This window comes from Lepus europaeus, chromosome 2 (genome assembly GCF_033115175.1).
Source record: "Lepus europaeus isolate LE1 chromosome 2, mLepTim1.pri, whole genome shotgun sequence".
Classification (NCBI taxonomy): Eukaryota; Metazoa; Chordata; class Mammalia; order Lagomorpha; family Leporidae; genus Lepus; species Lepus europaeus.
The window spans coordinates 16,035,844-16,059,356 of NC_084828.1; the positions used below are offsets into that span (position 1 = coordinate 16,035,844).

The 23,513-nt window shown below is 39.2% G+C and overlaps 1 protein-coding gene across 9 annotated transcripts in view; it reads left to right on the plus strand.

Annotated features, from left to right (window-relative positions):
- The window catches only part of GRIK1 (glutamate ionotropic receptor kainate type subunit 1), a 431,016-nt gene that overhangs the window by 360,205 nt on the left and 47,298 nt on the right, over positions 1 to 23,513 (plus strand). For 4 of the 9 annotated variants that reach the window (XM_062175682.1, XM_062175699.1, XM_062175708.1 and 1 more), the window contains 5 exons: positions 9,856 to 9,963; positions 12,432 to 12,476; positions 17,891 to 18,004; positions 21,814 to 22,017; positions 23,258 to 23,481. In XM_062175682.1, coding sequence (XP_062031666.1) covers positions 9,856 to 9,963; positions 12,432 to 12,476; positions 17,891 to 18,004; positions 21,814 to 22,017; positions 23,258 to 23,481 — 695 coding nt within the window. The remainder of the gene's footprint in view (positions 1 to 9,855; positions 9,964 to 12,431; positions 12,477 to 17,890; positions 18,005 to 21,813; positions 22,018 to 23,257; positions 23,482 to 23,513) is intronic. The other 5 variants (XM_062175691.1, XM_062175718.1, XM_062175747.1 and 2 more) reach the window with 2 other exon arrangements.

A 23,513-nucleotide genomic window follows, 5' to 3' on the forward strand; every position in this document is an offset into this window, starting at 1 on the left:
CAAAAGCTGAGTAAGCTTGATAAGACTCCAAATACTTCTTTGTTTTTATTAGATTCATCATATATGGATATTTTGCTCCAAAAGAAACAAAATTTAGTTCCCTGAAAACTTCTATACCAAACACACTCACTATACTTTTTCTAATTTGGGACATATTTCTTTGCACCTTGTGAATAAAGGAGTACCTCATTACCTTATATGGATGAGCACATACAGCACAACCCTGTAGGGGCACAAGCATCCTTTGAAAGCCTTCCTCTAACCGGTAAGAGGAGAGGAGAATGGAGAGGGGAGAAGGCAAGGGGAGACAGCATCAGAAGAAAAGAAAATTCCATTACTGCTTTCAGTTCAACGACCCACCAAGTTGTCTCTGGCAGGTGAGTGAATTTGGATGCCCAGGCAGAACTCTCTAAAACAGTCCAAGCACTGTTTACAACAGTTACAAGTAAAAGTTTAATACAAATACAAAGAAAGCAAGAGAAGATGTATTTAACTCTAGGGAACCAGTGGGATGATAGAGTCATTCCAGGGACATCTAGAGCAAGAGTGCTTGTAGAGGCCACCAGGAAAGGCAAACTGTGCAATAAAATTATAACCTTTCAATTTATGTTTCTTGTTAGACAGAAGTCACTAACATCTTCACTAGATACAAATTACTTAAAAGAACATGTAATTTCACAGAATCTGGATCCAAAACAATGTTTTCATTTAGGAGGAAAAGGAATGAAAACAGTCTTACTAACATTAAGTGCTGTCAACAATAAGAACCTGGAGTTAGATATTAGCCATGTACCACCCCAACATCAAAATATGTCTTTGCAAAATTTGGACAAGAAGTATCATCTAAGGGTCAGCATTTGATGCAATGGTTGACACCACTTGGAACAGCTGCATCGCATATTGGAGTGCCTGGTTTCCGTCCCCACTCCTCTACTTTGGATCCACCTTCTTGCTAATGCGAACCTTGAGAGACAACAGATGACAGTTCAAGTACTTGGATTCCTGCCACATAGGTAGGATACATGGACTGAGTTCTGGGATACTTGGCTTTCACCTGGCCCATCCGTGGTTGTTGTGGACATTTGGGGAGTGAACCAACAGATAGATTCTCTTTGTCTCTCTGCCTTACAAATAAAATGAAAATAAATAGAAACTTAAAAACCAAATATCACCTTGAGAAAGAATATACAAATTAGACATATAATGAACTTTTTTTTCTTTTCCTAATGTTTACTTCTGGATTCCTATCTTTTGTCCATCAGAAAATCTATCCATTAAAAATAAAGTGAAAAAGTCACACCATTTCATTTAGTTGCTATTAAGCAGTTGTTGCCAAGGGAGCTCATGCAGGGTAGAAATTAAAGCTGTTTCCTAAAATAGGAACAATAGTTTAAGTATTGTTTTCAGTTAAGCATGATATAATTGTCCCCTCCACAAATGTTTTACTTCATAAGGCAAGTAAATTGTAATTATGAATAATATAATTATATATGATTATCTAAACTGCATATGCTTCAGCCCTGTCCCAGAAAATGGATTCCTATGCATCTTATTCATCTTATCCAGGAACTACTCATTGCACATTTTCCCTAATCAATAGTGTAGTTAGTGATTAATAAACACTCATTGACATTTACTACAAATTGTCTATGGCTAGGAGGCACGAAAACATGGGTGATTGTGGCAGCAAGGAAAACTGGACTTTGAAGGTCAAAAGATACAATGCAGTAAAGAACCAGGCAGGATGTCTTTGCAGATATTTGAGTCAGGGAAGAAGCATTGTCAGAGCACAATAGGGAAACATTTTTTGCCACTTGGCTGATCAGGGAGGAAAGCAAGAAGTGGGAATTACTCTGCACCAGTGACTGGAACACTAAGTTCAAGTATAAAATCAGCTCAAGAAAATTCTAACAAAGTGACACAATAAACATACAAAATTGGATTTCTGAACTGGATTTTAAGACCTTGCCATGATCCATATGCTACGTGGAGAGATAAATGCTACCAATTCTGTACATTTTCAGAGCGCCCCATGTAGTCTGGACAATGTAGAAAATTGACTCACAACATGAACCCCATCAGGGAAAAGTTGCCTTTAAGAAAAGCTTTATGAAAATTCTACAGAATTTAATGAAGATAACTACCTCCTTCCAAACAGATCAGGAGGGGTTAGAACCATGTCTTGTTCAGAAGTCCAAAGAAAGAACCTGAGCACTGATTTAATACAAATCCCTGACACAGAGGGTATTTTCATGGAACCCAAGCCTTGGATAGGTTGTTTTTACACGTAGGCAAATGCTGTGAGCTTAACCCTTGGACTTGTTTTACAGCTCTCATTCAACCTACCAATTTTCAATGCCTGTTTTGGCCCTCAAAAATAAGAAGGGTGAACAGAGTAAAAAATTAGGATTGGTATGTGAGAGGGAAGAAGAGATTGTGATGCCAGGAAGTACACCTCACTATAGCGAGGAGGATGACATACCCTACTTGTGGGAGTTGTGGACCATTTTGTCACTGTGCAGAGAAGGGAGTATTGTGTTTCATCCAGAGTAACAACAGGTGTTACCACTGACAAAAGAAATTTCATCTCAGTTTTTCAAATTTTTATTTTTTAGATTTATTTATTTGATAGGCAGAGAGAGAGAGAGAGAGAGAGAGAGAGATCTTCTACCCAGTGGTTCACTCCCTGAATGGCTATAACAACTTGGGCTGGGGCTAGGCCAGGCTGAAGTCAGGGTTCCAGAACTCTGTCCGGTTCTTCTAGAGGGGTAACAGGGCCCAAGCACACGCATCATCATTCTCTGCTTTCCCAGGCACATTAACAGGGAGCTTAATCAGAAGTGGAGCTGCTGGGACTTAGAGCAGTGTTCAAATATGGGATGCTGCTGTCACAAGCAGAGATCTGACTATCTGACTCACTGTACAACGAAGCTGGCTCAGCTATTTCATTTTTAAAGCAAGTGCTCGTGTTTGGCATTACTGTCTTCTCCCTGGGCCATAAGCTCTGGAGATTAAGTCCTGAAGCCTTTTTTTCAACATGTTACAGTGCTAGGGCAATTCTCAACTGATTTGCCATCTAGACTGCTTAGAGGAGAGGGAGAGCCTTTTCCTTTCCATGTCTCACTTCTTGATATTAACTCTATTTAACTTCCAGCATTATCGTCAATAAAGTGTGCTGCTACTGTGGTAGCTATTGTACCTGAAAATATGTTTTGTCTAATTGTCTTGGTTCTCAACATTTTAGGTTGACTTCTTGACATAATCCTTGTGAAACTCTGTCTGTCTTACTGTGTGTGTGTGTGGGAGCATATTTAGCCTATCAGGTAAAATACCAGTTAAGACTCTTATGTGCAACATTAGAACACTTGGTCTCTATACTCAGCTCCAGCTCCTGACTCCAGTAATAACTAAGCAATAGCTAAGGTGGATCCTGGGAGGCAGTGGTGATGGCTCAAGTAATTGGGTTCCTGGCACTTACATGGGACAGGGAGACCTGGAATGAAGTCCTGGCCCCCAGGATTGGCCCTTTTTATCCCTGGCTGTTGCAGGCATTTGGGGAGTTCCTTCCTTCCTTCCTTCCTTCCTTCCTTCCTTCCTTCCTTCCTTCCTTCCTTCCTTCCTTCCTCTCTTTCTCTGTCTCTGCTTCTCAAACAAGTTTTAAAATTTAATTGTATTTGGGGCTGGTGTTGTGGCATATGGGTTAAATTGCTGCCTGCACTATATGGACACCAATTTGAGTCCTAGCTGTTCCACTTATGATCCAGCTTCTTGCAAATGTCCCCAGAAAAGCAACAGAGGATGGCCTAAGTACTTAGGCCCCTGCATACATGCGGGAGACCTGGAAGAAGCTCCTGGCTCCTGACTCCTGGCTTTGGCGTGGAACCAACAGATGGAAGACTCTCTCTCTCTCTCTCTCTCTCTCTCTCTCTCTCTCTCTGTAACTCTGACTCTCAAATAAATAAATAAATCTTTTAAAAAGTTAATTGTATTTAAGTTGATGGAGCAGGAAGATGCAGAATTATGCTATTTTGTGTCCATATGTAGGCATATGGATATGAAACCATAAAGTTTGCTCCATGGGAATAACCTGCTAACTAAACCCCTGTTAACAATCTTGACCTTCCCCACACCATCCTTCCCAGTTCTAAAACATTCTCCCTATGAAGCACATCTGATCATGGCACTCTTATGCTTAAAACACTCCCTTGGTTCCTAAACATGTACTGAGCAATAGCCAAGGCAACTAGCATGATTCATAACACCCTTTTGATCAACGCCTGCCTGTCTTCCCAAGCTCATTTCTCACTGTTTCTTACCTTGCATTGTAGACTTACGTAAACTTACAATTTATTCTTTACTTCCCACTTTTACCCTGGCTGTGAATCTTTGTTTAGCCAATTTCTCATCCTTGGAGAGCTCAGGAATTCTTGCCTCCAGGAATCTTTTGCTGACTCTTTCTTTGCAGCTGGGATAAGTGCTTCTTTTCCACACTTCTTTATTCAACACTCTGTGTAAATCTTTATCCTCCCACTTAACTGTGCTTTATGGAAATGCATTAACATGCTTATCTCTACTAAACTGCAAACTGCTAGATGCAGTATTCCAAGCATAGTTCCTGGCACAGAGAAGATGCTCAATAAATGAATATTTTTCAAATGAATTAACAGTGAAAGAAAGAAATAAACCAAAGTTTGTAATAATCTTTTCTCTTCAGGGAGCAATATATTTTACATTATAGTTTGGTGTTGCTAACTATGTTTTATGTTTCATACAGCCTAGCTTGCTGATCATAGGTGCCTGACAATTGGTTGTCAACTATATTAAGGCCCTTTATAGTATCCCCATACCAATACAGCATTTCAGAACTAAAAGTCATGTTATTCAAAAGTGTCACTTAACATGACACTCTTCTGTGGGCTAAAAGAGGACACAATGACTTAGGCACAGCCACAAAGCATGATAACGGCTTGAAGACTAAACTCGTCTTCTTGACCTGCACTCTACCGTATTCTCAGTATTTTCAGATTGGATTATGAATTGAATCTTTTAGAGTGTGTTTTGTTGCTATAACCAAATACCTGACACTGGCCAACCTAAAGAAAGGAGGTTTATTTGGTTGTCAATTCTAGTGGATGGAGAGTCTGAACAGCACAGCCCTGTCTCCCTGGTGAGGGCCTCCTCACTGTGTTACAATCTGGCAGAGAAGTGGAAACTGAACTGGCTGAGTGCAGAAGGGACCAAGCATGTTGGGTGGCCTCTCTTTGTGACAAGCCATTCTCAAAGGATTCACCCCAGTCCCACCAGACCTGATCTAGTCTTGAGCTTATTCATCATGAGGGTGGAGCCCCTTTGACCTAATCATCTCCCCATAGGCCTCACCTCTTATAGGTCCTATCAATTTGACACTGTCACCCCAGACGACAAGCTTCTAGCACAAGAACACTTGGAGTACACACTGTAAGCAAACCACAGTACTGAGGAGTTGTAGGTTTAATTAAGAGAAAGAATTGAAGGAAGGCAGAAAAATAAAACATGAATATTAACAAAATTATGTTTTAGAACAAATTAGAATAAGAAAATATTAAATATCTGAGAGCTAGGTTAGATATTAGAGGGAAAATGGTTTAATAAGACAATTGGATTTTGCTACCAAGCTTCCAGTCTATTTGAAGATTTAAGGAATGAAAAGAATAAGGGTGCATGGTTAAGTAAAAAGGAAATGACAAAGCAGTACTGGTCAGAGTCATATAGGCTGGGAGTGCTGTGCTTTGAATCGGAAAAATGAATCTGAACCAAAACAGCATAGTACACAATCTTTAGGATGAACAGGAATGTGGCACATTGAGTAGAAGACACAAGATGTGACGAGCAAGTGCACAGAGCTGAGAGAGCCCAGACCTGTTCCAGTCGTGGTTGCACATGAAACAACAGTGTGAAAAATTTCAAAGAGATACTTCAAGTTAACTGTTGACAGATCTCTGTATTATTTAGGATGCTCCAGAGAAATGGACCGATTAGGATTAACATATGTATGTGTGTGTGTTTGAATGCATGTGTGCATGCGTGTATGAGGGTACTGCAAACAATTCATGGAAAATGAAATTAAAAGATATACTTATGGCCGGCGCCGCGGCTCAATAGGTTAATCCTCTGCCTTGTGGCACCGGCACACTGGGTTCTAGTCCCGGTCGGGGCGCCCGATTCTGTCCCGGTTGCCCCTCTTCCAGGCCAGCTCTCTGCTGTGGCCCGGGAGTGCAGTGGAGGATGGCCCAAGTGCTTGGGCCCTGCACCCCATGGGAGACTAGGAGAAGTACCTGGCTCCTGCCTTCGGATCAGCGCGGTGCGCCGGCCGCAGCGTGCCGGCCATGGCGGCCATTGGAGGGTGAACCAAGGGCAAAGGAAGACCTTTCTCTCTGTCTCTCTCTCTCTCACTGTCCACTCTGCCTGCCAAAAAAAAAAAATATATATATATATACTTATTTTGGTGCAAAAAATGTTTGAAACCCATGCATATTCTTACCCCACAATATGCATTTTCAATAAAATTGCTCAGGAATCCCCATATTGAAATGTGTATGTGTGTTGAGAGAGAGAGAGAGAAATGAGAGAGACTTCCCAGAAACTGGCCAACACTGTTTTGCAGGCTCAGAAATCTCATGTCTTTCATCTGCAAATTATAAGCCCAAGAAAGTTGGTGGAATAATTTCAGTCCAAGTCTGAAGACCAGAGACTCAATACTCTGATGGTGTAATTCCAGTTTGAGAGCAGGAGATCTCTGCTGCAGTGTGGCAGCCTAACAGAGTACATGGTCTCTTTTCCTCTGCTTTTCTATTCTACTCAGACCATCAATATATTGTGTGATGCCAACTCACATTGGAAAGGACACTCTGCCTTACTCCGGCCACCAATGCAAATGCTAATCTCTTCTGGAAACACATTCAGAGACACATCCAGAAATCATGTTTGCCTAGATATCTGGGCATCCCATAGCCTAATCAAATTGATACATGAAATTAACCATTACAACCTCCAATGCAAAGTTAATATTTAGATTAATTTGTAAGTGGAATGAATATCCATTATATGTTTTATGTGCTAAGTGAATTTGCATGAATATGAAAACTGGTTTGAGAGATAATGAATATTGTAATGATTTATAAAATGAAATACAGTAGAGACCAGTAAATATCAGATATGTGAGGCCTGACACATAAAGTAATAAAAATCCAACTATATAGTTATGAAGCAGGGAATAAAAGCAAGAGCAGTTGTTATTAATGATTGTTAATATTTTAATGTCCTCAATTTGTTACAAATTGTATGATGTGTCATTTAAACCTCACAGGAATCTGTGCATGAATCAAACACTAAAATCTGACACAGTCCAGATTCAAATCCCGAAGTCAGATTTGAGATTCAAACCCAGCTCTCTGGAAAACTCATGCCATTTCCACTACATTGCTCTGTTTCTTGGTCAAATGAGTAACTATATTGAGTTGGCAGACGTGGTGTGAGCCACTATAGATACAGTAAAAGCAACCCAACCCTCAGTTTCCATGGGAGATTGGCTTCAGAACACCTGTGGATACCAAAGTCTGTAGATGCAGTCTCTTACATAAAATGGTGTGGTTTCTGCATATGACCTACACCATATATTCTCATATGCTTAAATCATGTCTAGATTACATAAAATGCTAAGCATTCTGTAAATGCTATATATATAATTATTTCTTGTATTGTATAGGAAACAATGACAAGGAAAAATGTCTATGTATTTCCAGTGCAGATGTGATTTTTTCCTTATATATTGTGGATCCGAAATTGATTGAAACAACGGGTGCAGAATCCAAAGACATGGAGGGGTGGTAGCATAAGACTTCAGATCTTCTTCACATTTTACACATATCTGAAGAATTTGGTAAAGTCAGAAGGAAGAAAAAAATAGCTAAGAGTATATAAAGACCTGAATTTTCCTTTATCTTCATTTGTAAGTGAAACTCAAATTGTAAAAGATTGTCAAAGATCAGCTATAAAAGTTGAAGTGCAACAAACCCAAGGGCCATTTTTAAAATTGAAACTACTAAAGTTGTGCTGCATGACTTCTATAAATAAAATAAATAATAAAAAATAAATAAAATAAAATCTTAGTTTAATATCCTAAAATGATGTTAATGCATGTGGTAGATAGAAGACTTGGTCTCAAAAGATGTCTATTTCCTAAACTCTGGAACCTGTAAATGTTATCATGTTTGATAAAATTACACACAAATATGTATGTATACACACATATGCACAAAATGCACACATATAGGTATATATAATATGTATGTATATTCAAATACAAAATCACATATTCATATGTCATCATGAAATTGGAGATGACCCCCTAAAATTCGTACAAAAATGTGGCCCCTTAAAGTTCCCCAGAAGTGCTATCCAGGGTGCCACATATGCTACCGGAATTTGGGGTGCCATACGATTTCTCCATGTGCTTACTAATAAATCCCCAATATTAGTAAGCCCAAGAGGGTTCTTGCCTTATATTTAGAGAAGAATTCTAAATACCGGCACAGATAAATGAGGCAGCATGGTACATTTTAAGCTTTTTTTTAATGCGAAAGATGCATTGGAGAGTGAGAGCTTTATTTAGGAGAGAGAGAGGTAAATAGGGGTTCATACGGAGCCTCAGGATCCAGCCACATGGATGAGCATCTAGGCCAGGAAGCCTAGGGCATGTGACCCGAAGGCCACATGCCCTGGAGGCACAGGGCTACAGCAAGCCCCCTCCTGGCAAGAGGCCAGGGAAAAGAGCAGGCCTGGCCACACCATGTCCCAGCTTTTAACCCACTTCCAAAGGGGAGTGGTTAATTAACCTGATTGGCTGGTGGGCACCCAGGTGTGGCCAGGTAGGGGAATGAGGCCACACAGGGGCGTGGCGAAGGCATCAGGTAGGGGCATGAGGTCGCACAGGGGCGTGGCGAAGGGGTGGTTTTCCAGTTCACAAATCTAATCTATTTTAGCCTGTATGCCTGCCTACTTCAATCACACACATATTATGTACAATTAATACACATGTAATGGATTTTTGAGGTGGGAAGATTATCGTGGGTTTCCTAAATGTAATCAGAAGTGTCCCTCTAACAGAGAAGCAGAGGGAGATTCCACACAGACCCAAGAGGAAGAGGAAGCAAAGGGACCACACAGACAGACTGGAATGATTTGGCCACATGACAAGGAGTGCTTGCAGCCAACAGAAGCAAGAAGAGAAAGAGAATGGAGTCTCCCTTAGAGGTTCCAGAGGGAGTATAGCTCTTCAAACACTTTGATTTTACCCATGGATGTTGATTTTGGATGTTTGGCCTCTGAAACTGTGAGAGATTAAATTTCTGTTAGTTTAAGCCACAAAGTTTGTGCAAACTTGCTACAGCAGCCAAAGGAAACTACAATGCCAATTGGCAATTGAAGACCAAAATCATAAACACCCCACATATTTGAGAATCCTTTTCATAGAGAAAGAAAAAGGATTGACCTTGGACAACAAAGCATTATGACTTCCTAGTCTTTTTTTACGTCATCTGAAGACTATTTTACAATAATTCCTTCCATCCTGCCCACATAGATTACCATTATCACGAGTGTGTCTGGGGTCGAGACGTTAGAACTGACAAAATAAACGAATGCTACTAAAATGGTGACGCCTTCTGCTTTCAAGTCACTGAACCAATGCAGTGGTTTACAACAGCATGATGAAACCAAATAATTGGATGCTGTGATGAATTTGAGGTATTATGATTTTGATGGTTTTAGGATTATGATAAGTGTGCAACAGTAACACCACATTCCTTTTGTCTGCAGGCTCAGTGGGATGGCTTGACTGGGCGGATCACCTTCAATAAAACTGATGGCTTACGGAAAAATTTTGATCTGGACATTATTAGTCTCAAAGAGGAGGGAACTGAAAAGGTAACCTCCTTCAAAATTAATACATAAGTAAATAAATAGAATAAAGCATTGTTCAAACATTTTAATTAAATTGCACAGAGAAGAGAGGGGATGATAAAATGATTCATGCTCATGAATTTCCACTTTTCCAGATTTCTCTCATTCATCTGCAGATGTATGTTGTATTGGTTCTAAATTGCATGTGCTATTAATAGTAGTGCTAACTAATGTCTATATAGTGCTTGGTTTGTGTTACAAATGTGCATACATTATCACATCTATAATCCTATGAGTGGGTATCATTAGGCCCATTTTTCAAAGTTGAAGAAACTGATTTTAGACTTGGAAAATCAGAGGCTGTCAATGGTTTGTCTATGGAATGACATTCAAGAGTAACTCACAAATTAATTCTAATTGCACTCTATTTTGAGACTAATGACAGAAGAACAGAATAGAGTACAATAGAATAGAAGTTTACTGGAACAAATTAAATTTGCATTCTTAATTTTAAGACAAATACTAAAAATGTATCAATATTTGGTTCTCATTTTAGGATTACTTTAATTTTAATTCTCAATTATTCAAATTTAAACTTTAGTTTTCATTTAATGCAAATGTAAGTCATTTAGATAAATAATGATAAATGAATTTAAATTTTCAATATATCTTACTATAATAATTTAAGTATTCATGACTACAAATTAAAGTTAAAATTTGCAGTTTGCCCTTCAGAACCTAAAGAAAAAATTTTGAGAACTCCAATCATTTTAACATCAAAACTATAATCCATCATTTTCCCCACTGTACTGAACAAGATGATGTGTTTAATGTGAAAGAGTAGCTCTGGGGATAATTTATTATTTACTTAATTTGAATATTCTGATTTCTCTTCAGATTGTATCTTTCACCTTTTACTTCATTTGAAATTGGTTGATGTTTTAAATGAGATAGCATTTTCATTTCAAAAACTAGAACACTTTTTTTTTTTTTTTTGGCACGTGCCCTACCTATCTTTTCTCCCCTTCCCCCAATAGCATTAATTGAAACACAAATTTAATTAGGCTACATACAATATAAAGTTGCCACTGGTGTTGACATATTTGAAAAAAAATAACTATCTTGCAACCTTGAGAATATACATTATGCATGCATGTTTTGCATTTCAAAAAACACTGTCTCTGCGGTGGATAATTGCCCAAATACCAAATCTGAGTGCCTGGGTTTGAGTCTCTCATTCTCACTCTGCTTCCAATCCAACTTCCTATAGTATGCACCCTGGAAGCAACAGATGATGGCTCAAGTACTGAGATACTTGCCACCCAGGTGTTGAGTTCCTGGATCCTAGGTTCAGTCTGGCCCAGTCATGATTGTCGCATATGAGGAGTGGACAAGCGAAGACTCCTCTCCCTGATTCTCTGCCTTTCAAATAAACTATAGATATTTCCAAAAAGTGTCCCCCATCCAGGCCTCTTCTTCACTCTAATTTGCTCCTTGTCATTTAAACATGCTGACAGCACAAGACATCTATCTTGTGGTATTTGAGCTGCAGGGAGCAAAAGTACACTCATTATAGTCTAAAAGCCTTTAATTTCTTTTTCTCAAGAAAATGTCTGGTTTCCTAAACACTCTCTTTCTCTCCTTCTTTATCTTCAAATTGTACAACATTGAAAGGAGAAAAAATCTTTAAGGAAACATCTTTTTGGTTCAGATGAATGACAAATAAAAAACCTATTGTTGTGTTTTCACAGCTAGTTACACATTGCAATATAATGCACAATCTATTGGTGCTTCTCATGAAAGGAAAAGTCCAATTAGGTGAAAGTGTTTTCTGTTTGTTTACCTCTTCATGGTTTGCAATAACTTTTCTTTCTATAGGTGACTTGGGCTCCATTCCTGACAAATCTGATTGGGCCTCCAGGCAATAGGAGAGGCCAACACAGCTCTCTCAGGAGCTAGGGGAGGAAATCCCTATCTTTTCATGTCAGGAGTTCCTAAGGGGAAATTGTTAGAAAAGAATCATTTCTCACTTGCACTCAATTTCTACCCCCTAGAAACCCACAAAGAATAAGTCATCAAGCATGCTTTACCTTCTAATTTAGGAATCATGTGTGTGAGTGTGTGTGTGTGTGTGTGTAGTGGTTGATTTCAGTCATGAATGCCTTAAACAGACTTTATAAGGAATGATGAAGATTGCTTGATATCACATTTTAACCATACATATCGAAATGTGGTTTAAGTCATTTTTGGTGCATGAAAGAAATAAAAATAAAAATTAAGTCTTGCCACCAAGTAACTTCTTTGAGAACCCAGTCTTGATTTATCTCTTTGCAGTACTTATTGTAAGGCTTTATGTTGGATGAAGCACCAAGACTTCCTAACGATGGGTGGGGAACTTTATGTTTTCAGGACTCACATTCCATGATATCTTTTGGGTTCCATGCTCCATTTTAATGAAGTGCTATTTTTATTTTTTCCCTCTGAAAACCAAGGCTGCTGGCGAAGTGTCTAAGCACTTGTATAAAGTGTGGAAGAAGGTTTGTACCCTGACTACAACTGCAGGAGACCTGGAGGTGGGGTAGGGAGATTCACGGGAAAGCCTGCGTCCCTCCAGTGTTGCAAAGCAGTAGCTCTCTGATTGCAGTTTAGAGGTGGTGGTCCATGTAAAGAGAGAGTGGGGTGATGGAATTCGCCCTCTCTCAACCACACAACCCTGAATAGCAAATATGCTTGCAACAGATTCAACAGTGATAGGTTAAATATTTCCCTCTAGATTATATTTGTTTCTCACAGGTGTGATCAGTCTCTTATAGGACTGAAAGTAGATAACTGCAACTAAGTGTTTTTCCCTAAGGAGGAAGAAATCAACAATAGATTTAACCCATCAGACTCATCAGATAGGCCAAGGCCTTGGAAGACTAGGACATCTCCTTCAATGTCACTATAACAAAATATGAGACGTTTTTGGAAATTCCCTTTTTTTAGGAGTTATCTTTGTGCTGTGAGCTATCATCCACAGATGATTCTGCCTTGCAATTTATTTTAGAACTACAATGTCCAGAGGACAAAGCTATTAGACACCTTGGAAGGGAAAGGAGATTATCTTGTAAATTACTCCACCCACTACTTCATAGTTCATTGTACAGTATTGTGTTGCCAGTGAATGTGTATAGATTTATATAAGCAAATGTTAGACATTAAAAACATCTGGATCAGGGAAATATCCCAGTGATAGGCAGTCTTTCTCCTCTCTCACCATCTCTCTCAAACTACTTACTAAAAAATCTGCACCTTAATTTACTTCAGATTATTCCACTTGGACAGTTTTGTCATCAGATTCACTTTCATCTTCCAAATTATCACAGAGAATGTAAATAATGTCTAACTGTAGCCAAAAGGTTTGTATTCCTCTTGGCAGTTCCTAGTAGATGATCTAAAAATTTCCTCCTTTTAATTAAAAAAAAATACAGACTTAATAGCCTTGTCTTAATCTTCAATAAACCTGGCCACTAAAGACAAGCAAAAGGCAAACTGGATTCCGAGCCGTTGGTAAATACATGGACCCACCTGGGACTCAGAAATAAGCCCATTACACTAATGCAGTTGGAGACTGCAGGCACTGGATGCAGTGTTGAATTAACTCAAACCAAATATCATAGGGATGGAATTCAAGCTTTGAACTTGTACACAGGAGAGAGGGAATGCTGTCTGTTTGCCACTAAACTGCAATATCTACCCCACATCCTAGAGATGTAACTTCTTGGCTTTGCCTCTCTGTGCTTTTATGCCTTTTCTGTCCTGATAACCCTTTGTGGCCCACATTGTAAGCTGTACATGCTGTGGTGTGCTGTTCTGTGTTACGATTCTTCATCAACAATCCACAGGCACCTGAGTTCCAGCACAGGGGACCCATTCAGCCCCAACAATCACATTGCCTTTTCCAGAGAAAGACTCCAGTAGAAAAGAAAGATTCATCCCCATCCTTTTCAGATACCAAAAGCTCTTACCAGTCCTCTGACCTTTTGTAGTATAGAACAGTTCACCAGAAATCCTTTCCACAACAGTGATGGAGCAATATTTACAAAATCCCTCACTAAATGTGTGTGAAGAAGAGTCATGATATGGGAAACAGATACATCTTTATTTTTTTCCCCTAGGTACTTAATTACATTTCTCAGATATTTTGAATTTTGAGTTGATGGGAAGCTTCTTGAGGTTTGGACGATATCTGAACACATTTTTGTTGCATCAGGCCATTTTTGTTTCTTAACGTTTACTTTATGCCTTTTGGGTGTGTACTTTCAATCTTTCCCTTGATTGTTCTAGAAAACAAATGGCTGCTCTTTCGTGCCAGCTTCTACCATGAAAGAAGGCAGGGCCAGATAATCTTTGAGTGTCCCTCCCTACAAATAATTGATCCACCTTCCACTCCTTCTCAGGAGAATTTCTGCTGTCTGCCTTGTATGTAAGGTTTGAAAATTGAGGTTCTTCTTCCTGGTGTCACTCCTCCAAGGTCATAGCCCAAGACAGAAATGTCAATGTCTAAGCATCTTGTCTTCTGTAAGGCCACTCCTCCCAAACACAATGACTCACACAGAATGTCTGTTCTTCAATGAAACATATTCTTTTGCTGACAATCAGTTCATTTATTTCAATTAACAGGTAAAACCAGAGGACAACTTAAGACTAAGACACACACACACACACACACACACAAAGTGTTTTTCTGTTTTGCTGATTGAAATGTTTGAAAACAGAGGCAGAGGTCATTTGAATTACATTATATACTATCCAATTCCCAGGAAAGGTTTTGATACTCTTTCAGTCTACATTTAAAGGATCTTCTGTCACACAGACAAAAGGAAAACATTTATCTCCCATTTTTCAGGTTCTTAGTTGATTAAAAGGGCAGCACAAGGAATGTTTACTTTCCATCCTGGTAGAGGGTCTGGTAGAAGCAATAAACCAGACTTCAAACTGTGGAGTATATTTGTCTAAAATTTCAAGTTTTGTTTTAGAATGGAACAGCATTACAAGGCTATTCAACACTACCAATTTCAAATATTATAGTTCTTTTAAACACATACACACACAAGCACACACACAGACATTTGACACTGATAGAAATAAAAGTTAAAGGAAACACAGTCCATTACTTAATAAAGTGGCTAAATAAAGCACAGTTTCCCCATTCTTCAATACTTAATTAAAAATTAGGTTCCATTCTCCTCAGTGTCTTAGTTAAGGTTTAGTTAGAATTACACTCAGGGCCCAATTTACTTACACACAGTCTCCATGGAGGTGTATACTACCTAAAGTATAGCTTTTGATGAAAAGCAGTAGACAGGTATATTTAACATGAGTCTTGTTTCCTAGAAACAAGGGCCCTGCCTCAAAAGTGTGAGTGAAGGTACAGAGATTGAGAAGAATGAGAAGAAAATGTCAGCCTTTCCAGGTTTAAAACCAGTCAAAGAAAACTGAGCAGATATATTATGTGCATTCCCAGTGACAGAAGCACACTAAGTCCTAGCAATACCAATGGTATTTAAGGGTGCTGGCTTGCATCCCAATTCTACCTCTCACACCTTCTTTTCTGCAAGAATCACAATACTTTCAAATGTAAAAGCAATCTTCAAATCCCCATTTACAGAAATCTATTTATTTTTCTAATCAACTATCTCTAATTAAGTATAGAAAAAAAAAAACAGTGGAAATTGAAATAGTTTACACAAATGTGTGAATGTGTCTTAGTTCCTGAAACTTTCACAAATCATTTGTGTCTCTAAAAGGGATACTTGGAAAACTGGATGAATTTCTAGCTGTTAAATTAGGCAGTAAACCAAAGTAAAGACATGGAAAAGCTAAGAAGGAAGGGGCGCATCATTCCCTAATGTGATAGGTTGTTTAGTTGTGAAAAGTATTCTCTCTATTTTGCTGGACGGGCATAAAAGGTCACACAGTTTAAGTATGTTGCAAAATTAGATCTGGACAAAGGCCTACATGCAAAGCTCATACTCTGACAGAGGTGGGGAATGTCCAGCCTGCAGGGCACAGAAGTCCCATGAAATCATGTGATCTGGCCCTGACAAGGCAACCACAAATGGGACTGAAAATTCTGTAAATATATAGTTGATAATTTTGTAGGGCCCATGAATGTTGTCACAAATATCTAAATGACCCTTGAGAGATTAAAAGTTTCCCCACCCCTGAGAGCCCATGTCTTCTTACAGTGGGAGAATTTATTTGGAGAGCATGCATACCTAGATCTACACACTATCTCAATGTATGTCCAAGCGTTGGTGTTCCTTAACACAGCAAATGTAATGTTGGTGGTTTTCATAGCTCCTTTATTAGCTGGTGAATTTATAAAAAAGAAAAATTCACTAAGGTTTCCAAATTCCTTCACAACAGACCAGCTTGAAGAAATTAACTGGAGTAGTCATTTGAAATCATTTTCTTATTAACATTTGTGTAACCCTTAACATATGCTAACATCTCCACATTCATCATCTCATTTGATCCTTCCAAATGCTCTACAAAGTACTTTATATTTAGAGAACCAAAGCTCAGAGAGTTTACTGTCATATACAAGCTCACACAGCAACTGCTTGGCTATTTCTGCCAACCTCTGAAACATTTTGTCTCAAGAGGATGACAGTAAATGACTATAGATGGTCTCAGATAAATAACTCAATTCCCTAAGGCTCGTCTCTTGAATTTCCCCAAAGGTCAAACACATCAGTATTAAGGCTGAGAATTCCTTATCCAAAAGCAGAAGTGTTTGGGGTTTTAGATATTTTTGGATTTTGGAATATTTGCATATGCATAACAAAATAGCTTAGGGTGGGATACAAGATTAAGCACAGAATTCACATATATTTCATAGACCTTTATACACATAAGGCTGAAGGTAATTTTCTATGATATTTTTAGTGGACCTGGGTTTTGACTGTGACCCGTTACATGAGGTCAGATGTGGAACTTTCCCTCTGTGATATCACGTTGGTCCTCAAAAGTTTTGGATGTTGGAGCATTTCAGATTTTGAATTTTTGGATTAGGGATGCCCTACCTGTATTCCTGTATGGCATAATAACTCAGGAGTGACTTGGCCACTGGAGAAAATTGTGGGTCATGATTTTCCAAAAGGGCAAAAGACTTCACCAAATGCCCATTGCCCATGTTTGGTTCTGTGACAGAAAAATCAACAAGCAATAAAAGTGAGTCCCTTCCCTGAAGGAACGCATGCTCAGGTCAATAGACAAGACAGGTAATTAGATCACTATAATATAAAATGCTGAGTGCTGTGACCACAGTGTGTACAGTGTCTTCCTGGGATCCACAGAGGTACCGCTGCCCAGCACATGGTCCTCCATGGAGATGTGTTAGAACCTAGTCTATTGCTCATCCACATTTTTCCTCCATATATCTTTCTCTTTTTCAATGCACAATCTTTCCACTATCATCCCTGCTCCCCGTGTCCTATTCCTCATAAATCTTAAAGGAATGGGTTCATACCACTGGTAGCATAAAGTTTATATGAGTAAAATGTAAATGCCACAGGAGAGAAACTGTTGTCTGTCTTATTTATGTCGGTGACCTCCAATGCCTAGAACCATGTCTGGTACAGAAGTAGGTGCACAGAAAATATATATTGGAAGGAAAATCTGATACTCACTTCATTTTAAAATATTTTACATTCCAAAAAGAACAATGAGCTTAATTTAAAATACCTTCCCTCTCCTGACCCAAATTGCACAAATACCTTCCATTCCATCTACACACTTCTTCCTCTACTGTTTCGCTTTCCCCACATTTAGTAACTTCCATTGTGATGCCCCGGTGTCCCAGCCTGCAAGCTTTTGTGCCCATTTCTGTTGTGGGAGGGGTCTCTCTTTAGGGTAAACACCGTCACTGGAAGCCAGTAGCTCTGATGTACTGTGTTCTGTGTAGATTGGGATTTGGAACTCCAACAGTGGGCTTAACATGACGGAGGGCAACAAAGACCGGTCCAACAATATCACTGATTCACTAGCCAACAGAACTCTCATCGTCACCACCATTCTGGTAAGTTGACTGAGTGGAATTCAGGTTATCTCATCCAGACTCCTACTCTGGACTTTGAAGGCTCTCTCAGCTGTCTATCATGACAGAATTCAATCTGTATATGCCTATTTGTGACTGAGACATTAAAATTGTATATTTGTATATATTTACAAAAGGATTGAATCATAAATTTCCAACAATGTTCGGAAGATCTCCCACCACCAACACATTCTCAGCTCTGCTCTGTCCCATCCAGCTGGACTTCTTTGTTCTCTGGCTGCTGGATGGTTTCAACCAATTACAGAGTCTGGCAAGATATCAGGGAAGTGGAGGAAGAGAATTAAGAGAGTTTCTTCCCCTGTCCCCTTGCAACATTCACAAAATGATTTTGTCTGAACCACTATCCTTCTGCAGTCATAGCTCCTGACCTGCCAATGGTCCTCTTTCCAGGCTGCAGTTGCACAGGGCTCCAGGAGCAGCCTTTCTTTCCTTTCTGTCTGTCTAACCCCTGGTTCTTACTGGCTTCCTGATGTGATAAGTCCCGTGAGTGTCTACACTTTCTTCCCAGTCTCAACCCCATCTCCTTTGCTCTGCTTATTGCTCAGTAAATAGCCCTGAAATTGGAGATGACCCCCTAAAATTCATACAAAAATGTGGCCCCTTAAGGTTCCCCAGAAGTGCTGTCTGGGGTGCCACATATGCTACCGGAATTTGGGGTGCCATACAAGATCACCATATGCTTATTAATAAATCCCCAATATTAATAAGTCCAAGAGGGTTCTTGCCTAATATTTAGAGAAGAATTCTAAATACCAGCACAGATAAATGAGGCAGCATGGTACATTTTAAGCTTTTATTTAGTGCAAAAGATGCATAGCAGAGTGAGAGCTTTATCTAAGAGAGAGAGGTAAATCTGGGTTCATACCAAGCACCAGGAACCAGCCACATGGAGGAGCATCTAGGCCAGGAAGCCTAGGGCAGGTGACCAGAAGGCCATGCCCCCTGGAAGCGCAATGCTGCAGCCAGCCCCGTACTGGCAAGAGGCCAGGGAAAGGAAAAAGTGTGGACACACTGTGTCCCAGGCTTTTAACCCACTTTCAAAGGGGAGTGGTTAATTAACCTGATTGGCTGGTGGGCACCCAGGTGTGGCCAGGTAGGGGCATGAGGTCACACAGGGGCGAAGCAAAGGCGTGGTCTTTCAGCTCACAAACCTAATCGATTTTTTTTTTTAAATTAAACTTTTATTTAATGAATATAAATTTCCAAAGTACAGCTTATGGGTTACAATGGCTTCCCCCTCCCAAAACTTCCTTCCCACACACAACCCTCCCCTTTCCCGCTCCCTCTCCCCTTCCAATCACATCATGATTCATTTTCAATTCTCTTTATATACAGGAGATCAGTTTAGTATATATTAGGTAACGATTTCAACAGTTTGCCGCCATATAGCAACACATAGTGAAAAAAAAAATACTGTTGGAGTACTAGTTATAGCATTAAATAAGAGTGTATAGCACATTAAAGACAGAGATCCTACATAATATTTTTTTTAAAAAAATTAATTAATTTTCTATGCCATTTCCAATTTAACACCAGGGTTTTTTTTTTTTTCATTTCCAATTATCTTTATATACAGAAGATCGATTCAGTATATAATTAGTAAAGATCACATCAGTTTGTACCCACGCAGAAACACAAAGTGTAAAAATACTGTTTCAGTACTAGTTATAGCATCACTGCACATTAGATAACACATTAAGGACAGATCCCACATGGGATGTAAGTACACAGTGACTCCTGTTGCTGACTTAACAATTTGACACTCCTGTTCATGGCGTCAGTAATCTCCCTAGGCTCTAGTCATGAGTTGCCAGGGCTATGGAAGCCTTTAGAGTTCGCTGACTTTGATCTTATTCCGATAGAGTCATAGTCAAAGTGGAAGTTCTCTCCTCCCTTCAGAGAAAGGTACTTCCTTCTTTGATGGCCCCGTTCTTTCCACTGGGATCTCACTCACAGAGATCTTTCATTTAGGTCTTCTTCTTTTTTTTCTTTTCCATGGTGTCTTGGCTTTCCATGCCTACAATACTCTCATGGGCTCTTCTGCCAGATCCGAATGCCTTAAGGGCTGATTCTGAGGCCAGAATGTTGTTTAGGACGCATGCCATTCTATGAGTCTGCTGTGTATCCCAACTTCCCATGTTGGATCGTTCTCTCTCTTTTTGATTCTATCAGTTAGTATTAGCAGACACTTGTCTTGTTTGTGTGATCCCTTTGATTCTTAGACCTATCAGAGCCTAATCGATTTTAACCTGTATGCCTGCCTACTTCAGTCCCATTAACTGTCTTCAATGCTCAGCTTTGAAGGAGCAGGCAGGTTAAGAGAGCCTACAGGTTAAGAAATTTATGTCCCACACCACAGTAGCTATGTTCAATTCCTGTTCTACCTCGAGACTAGCTTCATGCTAAGGCAGACTCTAGGAGGCAAGAGTGTTAGCTCAATTTCTTGAGTACTTGCCACCCTCATGGGAAAACTGGACTGTGTTCCTAGCTCCTGACTTCATTCCAGTTTAATCCTACCTATTGTGGGCATTTGGGGAAGGAACCAGCAGATGGGAGCTTTCTGTTTGTCTGTCTGCCTGTCAAATAAAAATAAGTAATATTTTTAAGAAGTCTTGCCCTCTGTTGGAACCTTGATTTTACCTTATCCAGCCACTATATACCATACAACTTTTTTTTGTCTATTTCCCTTTTCCTTTCCCAAAGGAGTTGCATGGGAATAGCCTTCTCTGAAATCTTTAATTTACTGCCTTATTTACTTCAGTTCATGATGTCAAACCAATTTGCTTCTGAAATGATTAACTGGTGAGAATTGTTCAATCAAAGTATTTACTTATACTGGTCAGGATTTTCTTTGCAACTATCTCACAGAAACATAGTTTTCTGTTATATTTACATGATCCAACTATTAGTTATTTGAAAGATATATGGCTAACCGTAAGGACATATTAGTAGTGTAATAATTATTGCAATTTTATAAGGTAAAATGAACTTTCATTTGGGTAAATGAGAATAAGGTTATAGATGCATGGTTGAAATATTTGTTTTTCTTAAGATGAGAGATTTGTCATGTAAGCCCTAAAAGCAGAGAATTTCCAGGTGTGAAATGTGAGGTGATTTCAATTAAGAACATGGGATCAATGATAAGAAAAAAAAATCGGCATAGAAATGCCTTTGGGAAAAAAATGTCTTGAAGGAAACCAACCAAACCATATAATAGGGACTAAGAATAAATGGAGATGAAATTTAGATGAGGAATTGAGAACATTAAGGCAGGAAGCCTGAAAAATGGAAGGGGGTGTTTGGTAATTTAGAGTTCTCTTTCTTATTCTTATACTTTTTCATTTACAATAGGCTAGGCTCCTGGTTAAAACTCAGGAGGGAGAGTCTTACAAAGGGAGCTTTGCTGAGGGCGCAGCTGGAATTAGGCATCTGGGCCTCCAATGTCCTATGAGCCTTCCCATCTCCTCAGACCCAAAGTTTGAATATGACTGTACTTCCATTGCTTCTATAGCACCATTCACTCACAGTTTCACCCTCACCAATGAAGGAAAAAGCTCCCATCCAAAAGGCAGGAGAGAAAGAAGAAATAATATAGATTCTGTGTTTGTAGAAAGGGCACAGAGAGGAGGACAACGGTAGCACAGGCAAGAGGGTATGTAATTGACTTCACGTACTCTCAACTCTTAAAACTCATTTTCAAAGATTCTATGTCTTGAGGCTGCTAATGGAATAAGTCCTTCCTTTTTTAACATTTGGTTTGTTTCATGCAGGAAGAACCTTATGTGATGTACAAGAAATCGGATAAGCCCCTATATGGAAATGACAGATTTGAAGGGTATTGCTTGGACCTATTGAAAGAATTGTCAAACATCCTGGGTTTCATTTATGATGTTAAACTAGTCCCTGATGGCAAATATGGAGCCCAGAATGACAAAGGAGAGTGGAATGGGATGGTCAAAGAGCTCATAGATCACGTAAGCAAATGTACCATCTGGGTCTCAGTGTTCCATGAGACAACATAAAAACACACAGAGAAAAAACGGTTGAGTCATTGTTGGAAAAATGCTTTTTTAATATATAATCAAAATTGTATTTTTAAAAAGTAAGAGAAAACCTGGATATGGTGTTTGCTTACTTATCAACTGGACTGATGTCTAAATTAGATAAAGAATCCTAAGACTTTCAACTCAGACCAAAATTGCATCCTGTCTACTAATATCATGACCAACTTTCTCATTCTTTTCTCACATACCCTTGTCTGTTTTTCAATATTGTAGAATGATTTTATTTTTCATTTTTTTTATTGATACACCATTGAGTACATTTATGGGTACAGTGTGATATTTCAATATATGTGCATAATGTGTAGTGCTCAGTGTAAAGATTATACCCATTATCTCAGATAGTGTGTTGGAAATATTCAAAGTCCTCTCTTCTGGCTATTTTGAAACGTATGATGAGTTGCTGTCACCCTGTTGTGCTGTACAATGTTATTTCCTTATCCAGCTGCACCCTGTGTCTGGTGCACATCTCCTCTCCATGCTCCCAACCGCTTTCCCAGACCTGGCAAGCACTATTCTACCCTCCATGAGATCAATCATTTTAACACTTTAGTTTGGAATAGGTTTAAATTTATAATACAAAAATTTTGAGGCAGTAATACAAAAAGTTTTCTTTTACCCCTTATCCCCCCCAACACACACAAAGAATCACCTTAATCTGAACACAGAATATTGATTAGAGGAGAGGAGATTCAGAGAGATAAAAGGAGTTCAGATAAACAACGTAGGGGAAGCTGGATATGGGTCACTAATGGTGACAAATATGTCAACATGATATCAACTCTTTAGTTTCCACATGTAAGTGAGAACAGGGAGCACTTGTCTTTCTGTACTGGATTTACTTCACATAATTTCCTCCAGTTCTATGTATCATACACCCTTTGCAAAGACATCGTCTGGCATGCTCATCTCCCATTTATTTCCAAAATGGCACATGTATGTCTCTCTGTGTGTGTAGCATGTCTTCTGGCTGCTCCTTGTTAAAAAATACTATTCCACAAGCATAACTGTATTAATTGGGTTTTCATATTAAAAACAATCATGAAGTAAATATTTGGAGTCTAGAATAGGGATCAGGAGTCCTCAGAGAAAGTCTACACATTTACAGAGAGGTGAGACAATTAAGCTGAACATTTCTTACTCGCTTTTGCAGAGGGCTGACCTGGCAGTGGCTCCTCTTACCATCACCTATGTACGGGAGAAAGTCATTGACTTCTCGAAGCCCTTCATGACCCTGGGCATCAGCATTCTCTACCGGAAGCCCAATGGGACTAACCCGGGTGTCTTCTCCTTCCTCAACCCCCTGTCACCAGATATTTGGATGTATGTGCTCTTAGCCTGCTTGGGAGTCAGTTGTGTACTCTTTGTGATTGCAAGGTAAGTTCAAGAACTCTGAATTCACAACAGCA